Raw genomic sequence first — 22,437 nt, forward strand, 5'->3', positions numbered from 1 at the left:
GCAGAGTATATGCAGGACACTAGAAGCGTAAGTGAGCAAAGAAAACTACCAAGAGCCATTTCTCCACAGACACTGAACTGGGACACAGATCAGCCAGAATTAGCAGCACAGTGAAACTACATATCTGCAAAACTCACTGAATAAACTTTTTTTTTTTTTTTCCCCTTTTGAGAAACAGATTTCTTAAAAGGTTAATAATACAGTCAAGATATTCGCTATAACCTGAATTCAGAAAAGCATGTGTGTGCACATAAACAGATCAGTAACCTATCAAAACTAAGTTAACCTGTTGCAATAGATTAGGAATTAGTTAAGATATTTAAAATTTGTTCTGGGTATAGAGTAGCCCATGTTCCTTCAAGAGAAAGAATGCAGAGACTACAATCACCAGAAAATAAGCTCATATTCTTTTTGGTCATCCTAGTCACTAGGTAAGTTGTGAGGGTTACCTGGTGTCATCTGCAGCATCAGCAGAAAAAAATGAACAACTGGCCTACTACTACTGTAGGCTAGTGTCTCCTCATTGTAATTTCAGCTCGTTATATTCCATCACACAGATCACCTCTCTATCCATGAAGCCTCACACAGACAATCATTCTTCCAGCAGATTATGACAGTTTTCTATGGAGAAGAGGCATCAGTTCCATCACGAGTAGTCTACCAGAAATCCTTACTTGTTTGTTCTGACTGTGCTCGTAAAATAATACAGTGTTATGAGGGTACTTATAGATTTGACTGCTGAGCATGCAGCACAGAATGAATAAGGATTTTGTGTGAGATTAATAAGAAGCTTAGAAAGCAAGTCTGGACTAACAGTAGTTAAGAGCTAATTACTCTAAAATATGCCTAAATATTGAAAGACAGCACTTTACATAAAGTGCAGCAGACTGAAGCTATACAAAAGCACCCGTGAAAAAAGCAGCACACTAGAAGATGCTGCCATCAGCAGAGATCTGGAACTGCAGCATTATCAACCCATAAAATCACTTCTGCTTAATTTTAATCTTTGTTTTGAATATAATATTCACTGCAGTCTGAAGGCCAGACACTGATACCTACGGGGAAAAACAGAGTATGCTGCAAATGAAGGCACAGGGAATGTTTGCTCCCCAGAGGGTGCTGACCAAACACGGATGACTCAAGAAATGGGAGACAAAGCAGGCCAGGAGGCACTGAACAGCAAACTTACTGGGCAAGGCACTGAACAAGCACAAAACAAACGGAGAGACCATGTCCCCAGAGATGTTATGCCTTGAAGAAAAGAGCCCATGAATGAAACATTAAGTGGACTGAGATAGTGGTGAGAGATTGTAAAATTCTAATTTTAATCTGAGTTCTGTTAAATATATGTCATACCTACAACAGAAACATGACATAACTATCCTGAACTATTCATGAATGCTCTACTGCATATTCTCATTGTAATTCAATTAAGCACCATCTTAAATCCTATCAACACCAGCGCAACTTACGTCCACGTTACACAGAGGTACGCTAATATACTGCAAAGCAAAAGGAGTGTTAATACAACACAAAAGGACGTTGTTAATATACATGAATATATGTTGCACTAGATCTGATGCTAGATTTAAGCATAGCTCTTCTGAGATAACATTAACTGTATATAAAATTTTAATTTTAAAAAGTTATTTTTGAAAGTAATATATATCAAAAGCATCTGGAGACACTAATCCATTTTTGCTGCTCCGTATATAAAAACGGGTAAATTATTAAGTGACTAAGAACTTCTGGAGTCTTACCAACTCCTAAAACAGGCATAGCAGGTGGTACCACCTGTGCCAACCCAATACCAGCCAAAAAAAAAATCCCTACACAGTACTCCTCTGAAAAAAAATGCGCTGATCACATTAATAATGAAGGATGAATTATGCCACCGGACATAAACAGCTCTTCCTGGGCGCAGCAACTGTGACCAATCTCTCATTACCCTGAGCCCTTAAAATAAATGAGTGGAGGAGTGAGCCCAGCGCCCAGCAGCAGCGTGCCAGCCCCGGGCAGCTGCACGTGCGTCAGGGCCGCGTCGCCTGCCGAAGCAGCACATTCCAGGTGCTTTATTTAGGGTGGAGTCACAAGTGGGCTCGCAGCGAAGCACACCACATAGTTAAACGAGTTCCTTGCTTGCTAGTCCATTTTTTCCCACACATTTGATGTTATTCATTCACTACAGCTGATCTGAAAGACAGAACTTTAACACCCCACCCCTCCCCCCCCCCCATCCTAAATTGAGAAAATCTGTTTTCAGGCTTTTCAATAGAAGAGGAATGAGTGACAGGCTCTTTTTCACTTCCTAAGTATATGCTTTTTCTGACTAAAAACTTTTACCCTGTCTTTGCCAGAGTTTGTCAATCTAACTTTTTCTGCACTTACTTTAATACAATATGAGATGCAATTATCTCCATAGTGTTTACAGCATCTATGCCTTGGGCCATGTTTGCACCTGCAAAAAGCACAATGAAACACATATTAACTTGTAGCTGTTTTCAGCATCATCGACAGGAGACTTCATAAATTTTTCTTGCCTAAAAATACATAAGGTGCTATTTTCCCACCACTCATTTTCCCCATTACCCATTGAAGGGCACTGTGAAGTTTTATGATGCCATAAAAGGACAATAAAAACTAACAATACTTTAGCTGTACAGCAAGAAGTGTCTGCACACTTACTTGGATCCAACCTCTTGCCATGCTACACATTAAATATGAAATTAAAGAACAAACTTTCTGCGTGGTCACTACGGAGAAGTGATGTGACCCTTCCTGGTTTCTCTCTGTTCCGTGGTTCTGGAAGGATATTTGACCAAGCATCTGTTTGTTATCTGTGTCCTTACATCTTTCATACCACGTAAGGTTCATTGGAGGGCAATGCAGAACACACAAATGCACAGAGATACCCTGTGAGACTTCTCTCAGTTACAAGTCTTCACTTCTGGGCTATTTCTTCTGTTGTGTAGATTTTTATGTAGCTCTTACTTTGGACAGAGAATTCGACCTTGAACATTTTTAATAAAAGAGATTGACTTGGGATGGTGGGACGCATGGATTGTACAGTTGTTAGTCCTGCATTATGTAGAATCAAGAGAAGTAATATCATGCCAGATCTGAACATTATATTTTGCTATAACCAAGTATTTAAGTTTTAATGCAAAATAAATTACACAATTTATATACTGTGTCAAATATCTTGTAAGTTTTGAATCGTGTGGTATAAAGCCTAATGGCCATAAATCATCTGTGAGGTCAGTTTATGTAGCAAAAATTGTAACGAGAATGTGATCAGGTTGCAGGCATTTAGACTCAATTATACTGAAAAGAACCATATGGAAGAGAAACCTGTGAGAGGATTGGGACTGAAAGTTTTCTGAATGTCTGAGTCAGGAGTTTCAAAACCTTAAAGAGAAATATGCTCTTCTCCACCCATAGTCCCTTGATCCTTGTATCTAATGAACACTGGAAGAGCTATGAACTATCTCCAGCAAACTGAATATGAGGTGTATAAGACAAAACAGGTATAAGCAACTCAGCTAAATCAATCTGCATATGCCTGGAGCTGTCTTCTCCCCGTTGGTCTTTTGTTGTCTAATACAGTCATGCCTGAAAAACCGCTGATGACTTCCCTCATTTTTTTCAATTAAACCCCACAGCAAATCATGGGAAGTCACCATGTGATGTAGGCGACTTCATGTTTGTTCATTATCTGAGCAAGGAAGATCAGCCACTACTTTGAGAACACAATGAACTTAGAAGCCTTGTCTCTCTCCTGCATGTCAGCAGGTAAAGATCTGGCCATTAAAACTGCTCCTGGAGAGGTCAGTGGAAGTGAAGATTCATAGGTGCAGTATGAACGGATCCCTGTCCATTTTTTATTCCATCTTCCCTGTAACTGAATGACTCCTTGTGGTACTCAGTGTGCCTGAAGCAGACAAACCAAGCACTGCAGAAGTATGCTGACTGAACATATTAGACTGAAGAGCTATTTGACGTCATTTCTTTAAGCTCATACTAAAGGACAATAATTTAGATCCAGTAGACCTGGGGGGAACCTATCTTACCTAACTTCAGATGTCCGGATACAACCTTGTGCAGAACAGTTTTAGACTCACTCTTTGCTTTGCAATTTCCTATTTCCTGACAGCAGAGGCAGGCCATGTACTACCAATCCTCTCCTCAGGCAGTTTCTCCTTTATGCAGTACAGGGATGTAGGTCTCCCAAATGATGATGTTACAGTCACTTATACTGGCCTAAGTAAGGTCTGCTGCTGTGCAATTTCTCCTCCTTAATTTCATTACTAGCACCAGCAGAACTGTGCAGTTTTGCTGAAAACTGCAGAAAAAGCCACCACCACTCTGCTGCTCAGAACTGACTGAATTTACTCTCCCCTGTTAGACAACTGCATGTTGCAAGTGATCACAGGTCTTAAATTTTGCTTTCCTTACGAGTTCATAATTTGTCACTGCTAATTATCCAGTAAAAATTAAATGCAAAACACTTAACTGCAGAGCAAAAGTATTATAAAACATTGTCAAAGTCAATGTAACAAAACACTGAAATGAGCTACATAAGAATGATACATTTTGGGTTGGTTTTCTTCTGTTTTCTTTGACTCACACTTTGTCCATGAGCTTTTTTGTTAGAGCCAGGATGTTCATTGGCTGCGATACTTTTTCACAATGCTTTATCTTTCTATCTGTTTTTGAAAAAGCTGCTTCAGGTGAAAATGAATGAGTGGGGATTTCTTCTTTCCCTACAATGAACCTGAAAGAAAAAAAAAAAATGAGAACAAACCAATAATTATATAAATAACTCAAGGAAATACATAAAGTCCAATATAAGTGTCTAAGTCTTTTAAGACAAGCTTGAGGTTACCCACAAGTCTGCAAAAGAAAATGTATCCTATACAGCTGTCAAACCTTGTATCTCTTTGAAAAGATCACTCCACCGGTATATTTAAACTTCAGATAACGGTCGCAATTGCTGCCAGGAATCTTTTAAAACTAAAAACATTACTAGAGAAGGTCCATCTCTCATACAGAGGAAGAACACTAAATAGAAAAATAAAAAGGCACATGAAATATCTCAAATTATCTCCAGCAAAATGGGGTTACATAAAGGTTGATAATTACTATAATATTTTTATAAAATATCTGTTTTGTAAAATCTTCAAAATGTTTTCACTCCCACCATGAGTATCAACTTTGTTTTGCTTGGCTTCACCCTCAGCCTTCCTTCTTCACCCAGAAGTTGATATTGTCAATATATCGGTTCATCTTAGGTGTAGAATTACTGTGTATCAAGGGCAATGGAGGACAAAATGGCAAGATGTTTCCTAACACTCTGCACTATAATCCAAGTTACACTGTACTGTGGCAGTCTTCCTGAGGGTGATGAAGTTATAAAAACTTTGTCATTTGGTATGTGACTGTGACCTGGTGATTTCAGAAAGCACTGTTTCTGCACACTGTCACAGGAGTGTTTCAAGTCCATATTTCTGGACTACAGTTTGAATTATTTAACTGTTGGCACCTTATATCAAAATCAATGGATGCTTTGTAACTGTAAACTCTATAAAATATTTCCCACTACCAACAACAGCAAATCTGTCTTGCTTGACATCAGCTCTTTCCCTCACCTGTGAGTTGATAACTATCCACGCACTGGGCTGAGTGGCAGACAGAAGCAGAGTATGTGAGGGAAAGGTAATAACGTGTCTTTGTACCTCCGACACAAGACATGAAGACAGGAGAACTTTCCATAACTACAACAAATGAGTGATGGAACCAGAAGGCCCCATCACAAAGTAAATTCTAGGAGAGGCTGTATCACAATGGCAGACACAAGGTTTAGTGGCATGTTGAGGATATTTCAAACAGATATGCTACAAATCCATGCTTTAATTGGGTGCTGGTTACACAACTACTGTTGTATTCATTAAACATTTTGTGAATGCAGCAAAGAAACTCCAGCAGCCATCTGCTTTCAGGAGAATATTGGGAATCGTGAATCCCAGTTTTAGAAAGAGAAAAGATTAACACTCCGTCAAAAACATGCAACCATATGTCTGCGTTTCCTTTAATAATAGTCCCAAATATGAAAAAATTCCTCTCTTGCCAGCACGTCTTCTTCAAAATATGCTGTACACACCAAAAGTTAGAAAAGTTTTACAACAGAATGATTTTTCTTAGAAATACTCTTTTCATAAAATGCGGCTGCCACTGTGCACGATTCCTCAAAATCTTCACTTTAAGCCACATACTCACAGACACTTTACTTACTTTAGTGCAGAGTATGTAAATCCTTTCAAGCCATCTTTGCACCTAAAACATAAAAATGACAGGTTTTCTATAATGGGCTGCTTGCAATATAAAGTGTTATAGATTAAATATTGCGTGGAAGGGCTGCAGATGAATACCAGCTTCTCATTAATGGGAAACAGCGCATCTGTAACAACTCTGTGGCTATCCCCAACTTCACAGTTGTCACCACGCCTTGGGACATCTCCGAAACAAAGGGTACAGCATACAAATGCCAGTGCTTCTCTCTTTTATCCAAACCAAGAGTGAAGAAATTTTTAAAGGATGGTGACAGAACCACTGGGGTGACAATGGAAGATTTCATATGACAAAGAATTGTTGCTTTATGGAAAAGAAGTCATGATGAGTTTTACAAAACATAAATGTTACTGCAAGGAGTAAAAGGATGGTTGGACCTCGATAAAATACCCACCCTCTTGTAAAGAGCTGAAGGGAATAGTTATTTTGACTTTGAGATAAAACGTTCTACTTTTCACAGCGCTGATCTCTGCAATTCATTACTTTAAGACTCTCAATCTGAAAGTCCCAGTTTTTCAGTGATACAGTGGTTGTTCCGATTCTGAGCTTGATTATATACATCCTTCCTTACAGACTATAGGGTTCCTTGTGTGAATAATGACCCCAGTAAAGAGTCCATAATTGGCTATGAAATATTTAGGTTATTGACTTTTTTCTGCCCAGGATACCATGAAAGGAGCTGAAGCTGGTGGCTGCTACAGATTCTTCCTGGAAGACTTTTCAATGTCATATTGGTGGCAAAACAAAGAGCAGATATTTGGGATTTTTACCACTTTTCTTTGTATAGAATTGCATGGGGAATACACCATGGTACAAATGCATTCCTGACACAATACATAAAGCACAAACTAGTAACTTATCAACACCATCATTTCAAGAACGCATCTACTCTTAAGAGAAGACAGGACGGCAGTCGCAGAAACTTCATAAGTGGGAATGGACAAACATAACCCTCTGCCTCCTGCCAAGTTGTCCCTGGAAAGCCTGTGCCCACACCCTCCTGAGAGCACGTGAAACCATCTCGCAGAAGGTATCATGCATGGTCAACTCATCCTACCGATGGTGGGATACACACGAGCAGCAGGAAGAACATAAGAGATAACAGAAGTTCATAGATCAAGAAAGTCTGGTTTTGTCCTGGCAGCCAAGCATCTGGTGTGAGAATTAACCACTCCTGGAAAACTCTTCCTAATGCTACAGCCTTCAACACATACATTTTCAAGTACCTGGTTTTGTCACCACGTGCACAGCGCTAAATAAGTATCAGGCACAGTTACACAAAGCACCAGAAAATTCATTCTAATAAGCTTCTCTTTTAAAATGACTGCACCTAAATACTGGTCACATATAAATGATCTGTAGGGCTTCAAGGTAAACACATACAAATAAAATTGCTCACTGTATCTTTAATTAATACAGAATTTTGTAACTGAAGATATGTAAACATTTTATGGTTTATGATTTTTTACCTATGGAATTCAGAAGCTGAAAATTGTGATAGAAATTTTATAGATTGAAACAATTGATGAGTGATGGACTTTAACAAATGAAATCAGATTTGCCCAGAGATCACAGTGAAACACTGGCAGAACTACAAACAAAGACCAAATGCACAGGGTTTACATATACTTGCTCTATCCACAGAACTGTGGTCCAGTATCACAAGTTTGATTTTAAACCCACAACTGACTGTACGTTAAATGCCCTTTGAGTTAAGGGTGTTCAACAAGTTAGGTCTGCAAGCTGCCAGCTCAAGAATAAGGTCTTAGTTTCTACTTTTCCCATAAATTAAAACCATACACTAAATGAAATGTAAACATGTATATAAGAGTTTGTAGAATAATAGTGAAACGGAAAATTACAGTATGAGCAAAATGATGTTTTTGCCTTAATCACTCCAATGAAACTGCACTTTGGGTTGCAAGTGTTCAATTATTCCTTTATTGCACCACCAGATGTCCCTACCCAACTAGTGCTCAAACTGACCCGACCTGACTGATACTCTCCTACAATTCATTTCCTTTGAAGTATCCTCAAAGAAATTGTCAGTCAAACCCTGTCCTCACTAAGACTGAAAACCGGAAGACATCGGAATCACTGAAACAACACTCCAACCCCCACCTCATCACTCCATGGAACATGAGAAATATTTCTAATGCCTATTCTAATTATATGATTAAAGTCACTTCTATGCAGTACGTATTTGGTGTATAGGAATTTTATTATTCTATTAGTAATAGAGCTACAGATATGAATCCCCCTGCAAAATGCACCGAAGTTAAAGATGTAGTACAACATGGAAGCAATGCTAAAGATACAATTCCAATTTTTCCCCATTAACTTCCTGATTTTTTAAATTATAACACAGTATAAAAGTGCAATTTAAGTTCTTAAATAGAACTCAATTCATGCTGCTTGCTGTCTAAAATGTCTTGTGTGAAGTCATTATGCAAAACTAATGGGTATGTGGAAATATTGCTTATTAAGGGTTTCAAAAACAGAAGTCCTGGAGAAACAATACTTTCAGTCAACAGATACTTCTACTGTGACTTTCCCTTCTCTGACATGGCGATTTTGCTCTTACAAATGAAGCAGCAACCAACAACAAACCTGAAGATCTAATTTTTTTTGGTTTTACATCATGAATTCAGTATATTGAAGTTTTCAGAATACTGGTCTAGAGACTGAAATTTCCTTATTTATTCACTCACCAGGTACACAACATTAGCAGCTAATACAAAAAAATCCCTCCATACTGACTCCAAACAGGCTTTTTTTTTGAAAGCCCACACAGGGACAGTGTGGAGATGTCACAAATTCAGTGCCTGACCTCAGCGGTGACTGCTGAGGTACAATGCTGCATGCACATGGCACGTTTCATGAACACCTGGCTGCTAATAAGTCAACTAAGACTAATGATTTGCTTCATACAGCCACTAATTGGTAATAATAATGCCACCACTAATTGGTAATAATAACTTTTACTCAATGCTTCATTACTCAAGGGGTGAAAAAGTCTCCGCTCTGCTGCTGACCCCTGCAAGCCATTCAAGCTGCAAATGAGCACAGTAAAACGCATTATGTGCACCCAGCGCTGCAGAAACCCCTGGGATGGGAAAAATCTCAATAGTGTATTATAAGCTTGTTCTTAGGGAATTATTCAACTTGGAAAGTCTGAGATAATGGGTGAGATGCATGCCATTAAAGGTACGGAGCATAGCTCACCTCTGCTACCATTCCCACCACCCTGAATGTCCCAGGGACCAAATCCCAAACTGCAGGAGGGCAGCACCGTTTCTTTTGTCCAGTGAGCAATAATTTAAAGGGTGCATAATCTGGTTACATTTTCCCATCAGAGGGGAATTTGTCCCTGGTACAAAGCCAGCGACACCAGCGATTCTGCCAGCTGTCCCCACTGGGCACCGCGGACCTGATCACACAGCAGAAATGCTCTGCTCCGTTCCAGCTTGGTTTTGGCCAGAGCCATGGCTGGAGTTGGAGAAGCAGAAGAATCAAGGAGCCATAGCAATAAATTTGGGTTCTCCAAATTCTCCTGCTGAGACAATTTTGGCACATGAGCAAATAGGGTCGATTCTAATCGTGCATATTTACAACATAAATGTAACTCACGGCCACACACATTTATTTTTTCATAAAGAAAACAGCAAAAGTGGAATAGAGCCAAGGCTTGATACTAACTATACTTCCAACAAGACACGAACTAACTAATTATTTATGTTAGTGTATGTAAAGAGGTGCTGTACATGAGTTTACACTACTCTCCCTCCATCCTGTGGGAAGGAGAAGTTCCCACACTGAACTATAATGCTGGATGCCAGCAATTATGTTTTGGGTTTTTTGTTAGTACGTCTTGTCATAACTCTTCTAAAGATTTTCTCCATGACCAATTGATATACCCTGCACAAGAAGTCTTCTGAGGAAACAAGTCACTTTTAATGCACAGAACTGGTAAGGAGAAAGCAGCTCATAGCAACAACATATGCCATGTTTAACATTCCCATACTGCTTATGTTATCCTTCAGGGTAAGAGTAAATTAGAAACTCCTATATGCAAAGCTCTCATTATGGACACATGGGAAGGAAACACTGCAAGCACAGGACGTGTGTTGGTATATTACTGCAGCACATCTGCACGTAGACTGGCCAGTGAACTCACGTTTCCAAGTCAAGGTTTCTTATGGAGAAGGGAGGCTCATGGTGATGAAATGTGACTGACTGAACACACCAGCTACATCCCTTGCTATTAAATCCCTTGCTGTTAGGAATTAAAGGCTATCTACGCTCCTTTGTGAGCTCTGCTGAACTCTAGAGGGCAATCCATTTTGTATTTTCAGCTATTTAGAGAGATTACTATACCTTCCTCCTTCTGTTTTCTATCCTTCTTCCCTCATCTTCTCTTCTGTAGGTCTACTCTACAGGTCTTCTGTGTCCACTTCTCTTCTTCCTTTCCCATCTCCTCTTATGCTCTTTCTTCCTGCAAGTCACACTCCTACTTTGTATTTCCCCCCATGTGTCCTCTAAATGTTATTCTCAAAACCTCATTTCTTTTTCTTAAAAAATAATAATCCATCAGTACCTTCTTACCTCCTCATGGCCTGACACTTTCCACTATGCTAATCAGTTGTGACTATGAGATGGAAAGTGCAGAATAAGCACCACTGAAAAACGGGATTATAAAGAAACTCAAGACTCAGGGACACACGCTTAAACATTCTGAATCAAAGAAATGGAAGAATTAGTTCAAGCTCAGTTCTAAATTGTTTTGAGACTAATTTGTTTATGTGGTGACTATAACATAAAATCGCGTTTTGGAAATACTGGTTTTCCAAAAAGCTCTGGGATCCAAGAAAAATTCCAAAACAGTAAGACCTTCCTCACTGATGCAACTGTAGAAAAAAATTACTTTAAAATGAAGTATTTTAAATCTCTGGATATGTACTTCATTATGTAATACTTCATTATATCTCTGGATATAAAATAAGAGATAATCCAGTCAAATCTGATAAAACAAAGGAAACTGAAACCAAAGGTTGTTCAGAAATGTGTACCACTAGTGTTTTTCCCAGTGGAAGAACACACATTTTCAAGTGGAAAATATAATTTCTAAAAATTATGATCAAACATGCCACAAAACCTTTTTTGACTTGTCATTACTTAGTTGTGGTGGATTTTCCAACTATCTGAACAGTATCTAGATCCTACTCAGTGACCAAAGAACATAATTATTGTGCTAATCCTAATGCCCAAATCCATTGAGCTTTTAGTGGTTTATGATGGGGCTGCAGAAAGACATTTTGGTCCTCATTTAGATCAATCTGTGGGAAACTGAATCCTAAAAGTCTTTGTAAGTATGGTTATACAAGAGTCTTCCAACTTCAGGAACTACTCATGACTTTCGCATCAGCTTAAAAAAAAGAATACTCTGCTTATATATTCTCCTATAAGAAACAAAGTGCATCGAATCTAAAATTGCAACACCCTGCTTGGAAGCAGAGTAGCATTTAGATGCAATTTCTTTGGATCAAAACCAGTACTTGCAGTTCAGTAGTATCTAAACACAAGGAGCCTCCTTTCTAGATCTACAGCTACACAAGGCACGAGAGATCAAAATGAAGAAAGTTTTCTTCATAGATGGCTAGGTTGCTCTAACATGGAAGATTCAATGAATTTTTTTGCTTTTTCTTTTGTAATTATGGCCATTTCAACTAACCATCTTTATGTGTACTTACTAAAGACATTAAAACTTGCTCTCACACAGATAACCCAAAAAAGAATATCCGTATTTTGAACCAAGTTATGGTTCCCTATATAGACATGCAAACATTTTTGTCCATCCATCCAGACTGAAACATATCTCTTAGAGACACCAAATAATCATCGTTATCAAGGCACTCAGAAATGCAGAGAGCAAACATAATCTGTTCCATACACCAGCTGCTGCTAACATTAACATTTCCCTCAATATCAAACCTAAGCCCTTCCTTCGTGCTATGTCTCCTCCATGTCCAACCTTTCCCAGATGATGCAGGAGTAGGACTAACCACCTGCTTTCCTCTATTTGTCTTTGCCAGGACTGGGATGGAAAAACTGATGGAAAACCTTTTCTTCCCCTCTGTCACCAAAGGTCAGGAAGGTGGCCCCATCCCATTGAATCACATAACCCCAGAAGACCAGTGACAGCTGGAGGCAGAGAACACGTCACCACCATACTTGAAGCTACCTTCTCCAAGACTCAATAGGATCGTGAGGCACAACTTGTGACTCGTGCAGAGGAAATCCAGAGACAAATTTAAGGGAAAAAAGAATCTATACCCAGATTCTTACTCTGAATTTCCACTTCTCTGGTTTAAACTTTTATTTTCTTTCTGTCTTTATTCACAGGTCTTACTTAATCAAACTATGTGGGGGGGAAAAAAAAAAAAAAAAAAAAAAAAGATCAATTATAACCAAAAAATCTAATCTTGTACCCCCATAGACAACACGCAGCTTTCAGAAGATGTCAGAAATCAGATTAAAAATAACTGAAGTCAGAGCAGTTGTAGTAGAAACTCTTATAAAAATTATACTTCAAACTATTAAATGTGCAATGCAGCTGGCATCAAAATACAATTAAAAGTCTCACTGCTTGTGTTTCCAGATCAGATTGATAGTTTAACTTTTGTGTGTTTAAATAAAAAGTGAAAGAATGTATCCATGACATTTCTTGTAGCTGTGCTTGAAGTATAAAATGGATCTTTTGAAAAGGCTGTGGTTTTGTAACTATTACATGCAGCAAACATAAAACTATGTTTTAAAAAACGTCAATGAACAAAGAAAGAGCAAGTAGGGACAAAATTCAAGGAGAAGGGTGAAAGAAGCACAGTAGAGGATGTACATTATTTTTTTTCTAGACCTATACTGAATGTATCATTTACAATATCTGGAAAGAAAGGGTGAGTGGAGATGACAAACAGTGTAGTCAACAGTGAACTTATGGTCCCATTAAGCTTTCATGTAAATCCAGGGAATTACACTTTTAAAGAAAAATTCTGCAGTTCTGGCAAGAATGTGATACTACAAGTGAAAAGAAAGCTGTTTATACTGAAGTTAAATTACAATACTGGATTCCGGGTTGTAAACCAAAGCTGTTATCAATAAGCACCTCACATCTGACTGCTAATCAAGTTTTGAGTGTTGTTGCCAACTCTGAAATCAGATTTCTAGCGATGTTATTTATCCTGCTACTTACAACGCTCTCATTTCTTCAGAGATTAGTGCTTCCTGAAATGTGCATTTCTGAGTAAATGGAATTTCTTTTGGAAAAAAAAAAAAAAAAAGAAAAAATATTTTTTATTATTTTATCTGGATGCAGCCCTTCCATGTCTTTGTGTAGCAACAATGCTGTGCTGTGGGCTCAGAAGAAGCAACTGAGTCACTCAGATGGCCACATTCCCTTCTCAAAACCCTTCAACAGAGGCCCTGCCTCACACTGCTAATGGAAGAGGCTAACATCAATTAAAAGAGCTGACTAAACGATGAAGTTAAGGATTTATCTGCTTAGTTCAATTGGTTTGTTGAATTTTGGAAAGTGATGTCATTTTTCCATTACCTGATTTTAGCCTTTTTTCTTACAACTGTTTTATCAAAACCCAGTAACCTTCTGCTACAGCAAAACCCAAACATTCTCTCCAAATCAGGCACAGAACAAAAATAGGAAATGGAAAAAAAACCCTGAAGGCATGAAGATGGGAAGTCAAATTGCCTCTAGGGGGATGAGGATACGGAGAAATGTACCTTGACATGTGCACAAAACCACGTCCACCTCTGCGGCCAAGGTTGCGCTCATGCCGTTTCATTGTTGTTAGAACAATGAGAACAGTCAGTCAGTCACCAAAGGGACACACTGTTATGAGATTAAAAAGCAAACGATCTTAAATTCATACCAGATTTGGCTCAGGTTAAATAATGGTGGCATCTGCAGCAATTACATTTTACACGGAGATCTGTACTAGATTTACCTACTGCCAAATTCTGCTTTGGCTTTTTCTACTGGCTCTCTACAATTGGACTGAAAAAAAAAAAAGAAAAAAAAAAACAGACTAAGCCTGTTGGAACTGTTTTCTGTAAACATACTTCATGCTATTTGCAAATGATTCAAAATTTCAGTGAGCTAAACCTCTCTCACAGAAATTCACTGATTAATTCAAGCATTCAAGAGAAATGGATATAACATTTGCTTTCCCCAAATGACCCCATAATTGGATTTGAGGAAAATGTTTGGCTGTTTGCTTTATTTCAATGTTGGAAAAATGTGATTACAAGGAGATGATCCATTTATATTTTTATATCACATTACCCCTATCTCTGATGTTAAAAAAATTGACATATATAATCAGAATAAATGAAATGAAAAACTATTAAAAGATTTTAAAGAAATTAACAATCATTCTGAATATGCGCAGACCATTGCTGAGTTAGGTTACAGAGTGAAAATGATACAGATCTTTTAGATTGGTGACTTATTATTTGTAATTGCTTGAAGTGAGATTTTTCTCTCTGTTATTCAAAAAAATTCTTAATTGTCTATAATGCAGAATGTTGCCTAAATCACCAAGACGCTTCCAACTGGGTGTTGAGCCATAAAGCATTAGATCAGCATCAGCTGGTTGCTGCACTCAAGCTAAATGACCATGTGGCAAAGTTTGATGAAACTTACAACTTTTATTTTTGGCTATATAATTTTTCTTTGTGATGACTATCCCATGCAGATTTACTTGCTTACCTGGAGACCGATAATGACACTGTGGTGTGTAGGAATGCTTCTGAGGTTCATAAGTACCACAGGAAATCTTGAAAATACATTCAAATCCCAAAACTGTGCTCGAAGAACCAGAGTGAATAAAGTATTTGTGCACAGTCTCGGAAAACACTGTTTTGAGAACCAAATTTCAGTGCTACCACAGAAATTCAGTCCTGAGTAACTCCTGCTGGCTTATACTTTAGCAAGGGACCAAACTTTATTCTAACACAGTTTTATTTTAAATTACTTCAGTGCTCTTCAAATAGATCTTATTTTTAGTGCTGCACAACCAGGTGCAGTATCTGAAATAGAAAGTTGCATCACTAAAAAAAGAAAAAAAGAAGTTGAGAGACTGGTCATGAAACTTGGAATGATATAACACAATGCCCAAGTCACAGTCAGAGTTGGGAAACAACACCTCTGTGATGGACTCCTCGTTCTTTCTTATTCTAATAATCGCATAAATATGGCTTCTGAACATCTGTAATGCTTGTAATTTTTGTTTTTTATAACAAACAACTTTAAAAAAACAGCATGAACTCCATACCAAGAATGTGTGCAATCACCCAGATAAAACACAAAATCTCCCCAAAAATATGAAGGAAAAAATATAATTACATAACATGGAATACTTTCTGCAAAACTCATTTAACCAAATGAAAGAATGCAGTATTTATGAAAATAACCTTCCAAAAATTACGGAAGTTAACTGCTGGCAAGTTAACTGCTGTTGATATCACTGTTTATGAGATCAATAAAACCTCCCATAATTATTTTGCTCTGCAAATATACCAGGAACGTTTACAACTACTATGCAGAGACAGTATCAAAGCCCTGCCAACTCCTACCACTACAGTGAGAGTGCCACCATGTCTGGACTCCATCACAGCATCCTAGTTCTTGGGTTGACCGGGTTTCATGAAGTTATCAATCTTAACTAATTTCTAGCATCTGTAAGATGCAAAGGATCAAAAGATTAATTGAATCAAGGAAATCAGAAAAGTCCAAAGACGTACATGCTGTCATCTCACAATAGATAAAAAACATCTGAGGGAGACATTGTGGTGGGTTTTTTAAGGTTGGAGTGTTTTTTCAAACTTTGAGTTTGGAAACACTGCTCAAAATTTCCATTACATTTCATCTGTAAAGAGAGCTCTGGACAGTTGCTAATTCCTCTGAACTCACACATAAGAGAATGAAAAAAATCAGAATTAAGATTAATCAAAGAAATATCAGCCCCACTTTCCAAGATGGGAAAGTAAGGTATGTCACAGAGATATTATGATAAACATTTTTTGTACTTCTCTTGCAGGGCGCAGTAGTTACACCACGCAGCTGAGAGAATGCACCCCTTCAAAAACACAATATAGTGTGACTGTATCAGTGAAAAATAACAGAAAACGTCTGCTACTTTTCTAACCCAGCCTATATATACAAATTGTATTTTGTTGTTCTTCAGTGCCATATGCTAAATATGTATGTAATTACTTGGCTCCTCATTTCTAGAATGCTTCACCAAAATATACATACAACTGACAAGCTTTTCCCTAAAACATACGATTAATCAAATATTTAACACCCACTGATCAGATTTCAGCACAGGGGTGATGATGTCAGTGACATCTGGAATTGGGAATGGGGCTTTGACTTTAACTATACCTTGTTTCACCTCCATCCATCTTACAGAAGTCAAGAAAGTTTTAAATGCAAAATACTCCTGAACAAGTCACAAAAACCCCAGAAAATACAACAGGTAGACACTTAGGTAAGTTTTGGGCTTTGTGAACCTGGGTATAAGTAATTCCCACAAAAATCAATATTCATAAAAAGGATGAAATTTTACTCCTTGTCCTTCCAGGAGTCTAATGAATTATATGGTATCCCGATGCAACTTCGGCAGCTAGAAATAATGCCCTCTTTAGCAGGAATAAGATGATATTAGTGGAGAAAGCAAACAGCACTGTGTTCAGAACCTCTGTTCTTTGAAAAAAATATATAGGGAATGATAAACATTTAAAATAGCTCACCAGTTAGATGAAGATGAGTATTATTAATTCCAGTTCAGTTTGTGAGATTTTAAAGAACCATTAGATACTCTCACCATTTCTCACCTATTTTAAACTTCTATTACCTTCAACTAGCTGAGATATAAAACACATGACACTACACTTGCAAGCCAGAACTTATACATTAAAAATCTAAACTTATTTGACAAGGTAAAGAAGTGACACTGACAAAACAGAAACAAGGCATCCAAAAATACTGGCTAACATTGTCTAAATGAAGACATGCCAGAATCTCTAAGGTAGAGCCAAAGTTTGTTTTAGGTCTACAAGTCAAAGTATGACTCCAAATCATTTGCATATGCAAAGAAATAGTGAAAGAAGAGAAATGCAGAGAAATAATGTCAGAAAATCCTTGATCACCTGACATTTATAGTCAGAAAACCTCTGATTTCCAACAGCTTCTACACTCTACCAAGCACAGTCATCATCAAACTGCATCTTTGTAGTTGCCACTGCTCCAGTAACAGGGAACAAAAAATACACGCAAGTTCCCATGTAATATATGTAATAAAAAGCACAAATATGGGAATATTTTCTTTTCCTTCCATACTTTTTCTTGTTTTCTTGCAATCTATGAAGTATAGGGTCAGTTTCTAGGGGAAGTTATTACTGGCAAAGAAGGAATCTTCTCTTTATTGTTATCAAGAAAGGCTGTCAGGTGTCCTACAAGAGTATGGCACGGGGCTGTCTTCCTACATCCTACATCCTAAGGAACACATCCTTACCCCAGTCCCCCTGAACCAGTCCTTCTGAAGGCAAATATTTGAGGGTACATTCACATGATCAAAAGTCTTACATGGAGCTAGCTACCAAGTTAGCTTGGAGCACAAGCTGAAGCACTCCTGTCCATGTCACCATCACATTACATCCAGGCATGTTGGTCCTACCAAAAAAACAATGATTAAAGCGATCCTGGAAACCAGGTTAGCATTGCATGGCACTACTGTGCCATGAAAACGAAACAAGTCAATGGCAATGAACTCTTGTGTCTCCATCAAAGATCTATGTCTCACAAAATTAACATGCCATTGGAAAATCACAAAAAGTTAGTCTTTTATAACAGATAAGGCCTGACTGTTGCTATTTTGGGAAAAAAAAAGATCTTATTCAGCCTTAAATTCAGGATAAGCATGGGTAACCAGCATAACTAATAGCATACTTGTGATGTGTCCACATCTGCTTTTGTCAATTCCTAAATATGTATCATAATCTTCATCTTCCTGGCAGCAAGCCATCTCATTTCTAGAGAAGGACAGTTACAGACTGATTATGAGCCACCAATGTGACTGCAGTAGTGATAAAGCCAACATAACTTTGAGATGCTTTAGACAAGTTATTTTAAGTAAAGACAAAGTTAAACAATAAATATCATACTGTCTGCAAAAGAAGGAATTAGACAAAACTGGAATTCAGCTGGTTTCCTAAGGAGGAAGGTGCCTACTGTGAGAAACCATCATACAAAAACAGACATTGTAAGCACCTGGAATGCAATAATGAGGACATGTCTAACAATCAACACAGACATCAAAAAAAATCTCCAACAAAACTATTTTAACACCGGGTAGCATTTTGTGACTAGAGATGAAAAGCAGTGTGTGTCACACACAACTGACTTGATTCAGGCTTTGGACCCTGAAGCACGTGATATTTTCTTTTAAAAACAATCAGGGAAGCATAATCTAATGGCAGGTATCTAGAACGAATACAAAACTGGTTAAATAAGAGTAGTGACAGAGCTGTTATCAACGGCTTACTGACAAGCTGGAAGGACATACTAAGTGGTACTCTAGAAGGACCTCCTGGATGTCTGTTACTCAATAATTTCACTAGTGAGAGAGGTGACAGAGCAAAAAGTATATGCCTATTGCATTTACATTTGCAGATAATACCAAGCAGAAAAGGGCTACAAGTGGAAGAGGCAGGCTCAGAAAAAACAGGATACGATTCACTGATTGCATGCAAATTACATGCATGTAGAAACAATCAGCTACACAAACACAGGGTAAGAACTGTGGGGAGGGTCAAAAATCAAAAGCTGCTCTGGGATGTAGAAGAAAGGCCACAATCTGCAAAACACTGAATTCATTCTTTTGCTTTATCAGGTTTATCAGCTGAAATAAATTGTCTTATGCATCACACTTCAAGGTGGGCTCACTTCAGTGAAACCAGAATAGAGCAGTGAGAATTACTGGCATGGAAAGTTCGAAGTAACTCGTGTTGTTCAGTCTAAAGAAGAGGGAAGAAAGGTAGAGGGAGTCAAGGAAAGAAGAGTTTAGGAGGATGTGCTAAGTCTTTGCTACTTAAGTTTGCTACAAAGTGAAGAGAATAATCTGTTTTCTTCAATGTTTGTGGTAGACAGGAGAAAAAGTAATGGCCCAAAGTTGCATCAAGATACATTCAGATTTGACACTCAAAAAAATCTTGTGATAAAAATGGCTAAGAATAGGAATAGATTGTTTAAGGATGCCATGGAGTCTCCATTACTGGAGATTTTAAAGAACAAGTTAGTCAGATATTTGACATGAATGGAGGGAAAATTAGTTAATTTCTCATAATTTAAGTCCTTTGATTCTGTATTAAAGAAACTCAAAAATTTAGGTAACAAATGTTCTCACATATCTAACCTTATTAAAGGGGGAAGGGAAAGTGAAGATCCTCCAGAGCTGTTCTAAAGGTTTCTTTGTCCTAATAACAGAGAAGTATCACTGCAGTGAATGAGGATCCAGAGGGGACACTCACTCTGAAGGCACTGTTCTGTCCAGGTCAGCCTCCAGTTCCTTCAGCTGAGAAGAGCCTCAAAGTAGTACTTAATAAGAGCAAGAAAATAAGATTTAAACTTGTAATTCATCTGTTTCTTGTGAGAACTTTCTTTCACTTGTAATGCTGAAGTCACAAATGTAACCATTTGTCCTCCTAGAATAAAATTTGTGTTGTAATTTTAAATTTAGATCATGAGTTTAACATACTTTGTTGTTCCTGAAAACATGAAGTCAAATAAAAATGGTGTGCAAACAAACCTTCATACGGCTGCAATCCCAGCAGGTCTGGGAAAAAAAGCTATTGGAGTGTGTCTGTTATTCAAAAGTAAAGCTCAGTTTTGGAGCTTCACTTCATGAAGAAAAAGTATAAGTGTTGCCCAGTGCTCCTCAGTTATGGACTCACAAAAGAGGCACAACCAGGTAAATAAATCTATAAGGCCACAACACACACTTGGAGCAGTGACACAACTGCCTTAGTTGTGAAACACAACTGAGGGACATCCACAGAAGGGCCACAAAGCACATCTGCCACTACTTCTGTGTTTGATAAAAATGTGCAGCCAATAGGAATTAACTGTTCTATTCGCTTGTGTCAGGCACTTGTTCCAAAGTCAACATTTCATAAGAAACAATGTCAACCATGACTGATAGACCAAAGACTCTGAGCATGAAGACGTGGATCATGCTTGCACGCATCCAGGCCCTTTCTCTCGTTTTGCTGCAAGTTTTATTGTATGGAGTGCTTCAGAAGACATTTTATGCCTCAGTCTTGCTTCTGATATGAGTTCTCTTTATAAGGCTTTAGTAAGAACAAATAAATAAATGAAATTTCCAGTGACATACCCCTTTAATTCCATCAGCAGCACCAAGATGTAGCAAACTAAAGAAAGAGTGTAATACACAAAGGAAAATTCTGGTCCACTTGACCTGCTAATACTACACATTTCAACAGGAAAGGAGGAAAATCAGTGGACAGAGGATTTGCACCATGAACTATTCCTTCAGCTTTGACAGATTTCCAGTGAAAAAAATCAGTTTACAGTAATATCCAGGACCTCTGGAGTGTTTCCTTCAGGGGATTACATTTCTCCATCTATCTCTCCCCAAGCCAGAAAATGTCTTTTTTCTAACTGCACCTGATGCTGACTCACAGACTGCTCTGGATGCTGCAAAGCCATGAAAGCAGATTAGACAAGGCTGCTTAATTTTTAACTTGCAGTAATTAGGTGGAGACAAATCCAAGTTCTAGCGGCATGTTCTTGGCATTTTTTACCACTTTAATATACTCATCAATGTTATGTAAACAATTTTACAAACTTCATATAACAGATGGTAACTCTTGGACCTATACCATTTCAAGTGTTTATAATAAAGTTATAAAATGTAATTCCTGCAGAAGTCAACTGAGGAAAGAACTATTACGGTTTCAAAATTTCACTTCTAATCCAGCAAGCAACTACAGCAATAGCTTTACATTAGTATGACAACTGCAAGTCAACAGAATTACACTTAAGTCGGCCAGTTAATATTAAGTATGAGAACCAGCCAGCACGTAGCAGCTGCATGGTCATTCAGCCTACCAGTTACTTACTGAAGTTTAATTTTATTATTTTCTACCAGCTACTGGAATACAACTTTGTTTAAGAGCGGTAGTATCCTACATGCTTCAACCAAAATATACTAACAGCTGAAAGTAAAAAATGTAAAAAATGTATTAGTAAATGTGGAAGAAATTAAAGGTTTATTAAAGTAGGTAATTGTATGAGCGTGAGATTTATGGTAAATTTGAAATATATACTCACAGAAGACAAGTTTTTAAATAACTAAAAATAAATTGTTCTTTGATAGGATTTAGGAAACCCATGGCACTTGTGAAAAGAGGCAATTAGAACTGCAATCAACCAAGAGCTGACGTTTTCCAAAAAAAATGTGAAGAAGCCATGTTTCAGTCTACAATACTGAGAATAAGGAAAGGATTCATGGCAAGGATTAGGATGCTACAAATCATATGGAACATATGAATAGGAGTCTGTTTCCATGTATCAATAGGGGTTTAATTTCTGAATGAGAAGCTTAAGCAAGGGCACATTCTTTTGTAAAATATCCCACGGGTTTCCTAGAATACACAGACTTGGTAACATCCTCAGTTCTAACTTTATTCAATAGGTTCTTATAAATCTGCTATCAACATTTCATTTAATCCTTAAACCAGTAAAAGATTGGAATTGATTTCTGAGGAAGATAATAAAAAAGATATAAAGTACATGATAGGTAGAAAATTAAATTCCCTTATTCTACAAAGAAAATTTATCATGAAGAACTGGTTGTAACTTCTCAGTTTGCCACTCTGGCTCTATCTGAAACCAAGATTTCCCAGGGAAAAAAAAAAATCTCCAACAGCTGGAAACCATCCTAGAGATACAAAATAAATCACTTGCAAGTGAATTCCACACTCAAAAGCCCT

The 22,437-nt window shown here is 37.7% G+C and overlaps 1 protein-coding gene across 2 annotated transcripts in view; it reads right to left on the bottom strand.

The window, feature by feature from the left end:
* Nucleotides 1–22,437, bottom strand: part of TMEM135 (transmembrane protein 135) — a 186,376-nt gene that overhangs the window by 14,504 nt on the left and 149,435 nt on the right. For both annotated transcript variants that reach the window (XM_074917568.1, XM_074917559.1), the window contains 3 exons: nt 6,292–6,333; nt 4,628–4,774; nt 2,389–2,458 (listed from right to left, as the gene is read on the bottom strand). In XM_074917568.1, the coding sequence (XP_074773669.1) occupies nt 2,389–2,458; nt 4,628–4,774; nt 6,292–6,333 (259 nt within the window). The remainder of the gene's footprint in view (nt 1–2,388; nt 2,459–4,627; nt 4,775–6,291; nt 6,334–22,437) is intronic.

Source organism: Athene noctua, chromosome 1, assembly GCF_965140245.1.
Source record: "Athene noctua chromosome 1, bAthNoc1.hap1.1, whole genome shotgun sequence".
In the NCBI taxonomy this organism is placed as follows: Eukaryota; Metazoa; Chordata; class Aves; order Strigiformes; family Strigidae; genus Athene; species Athene noctua.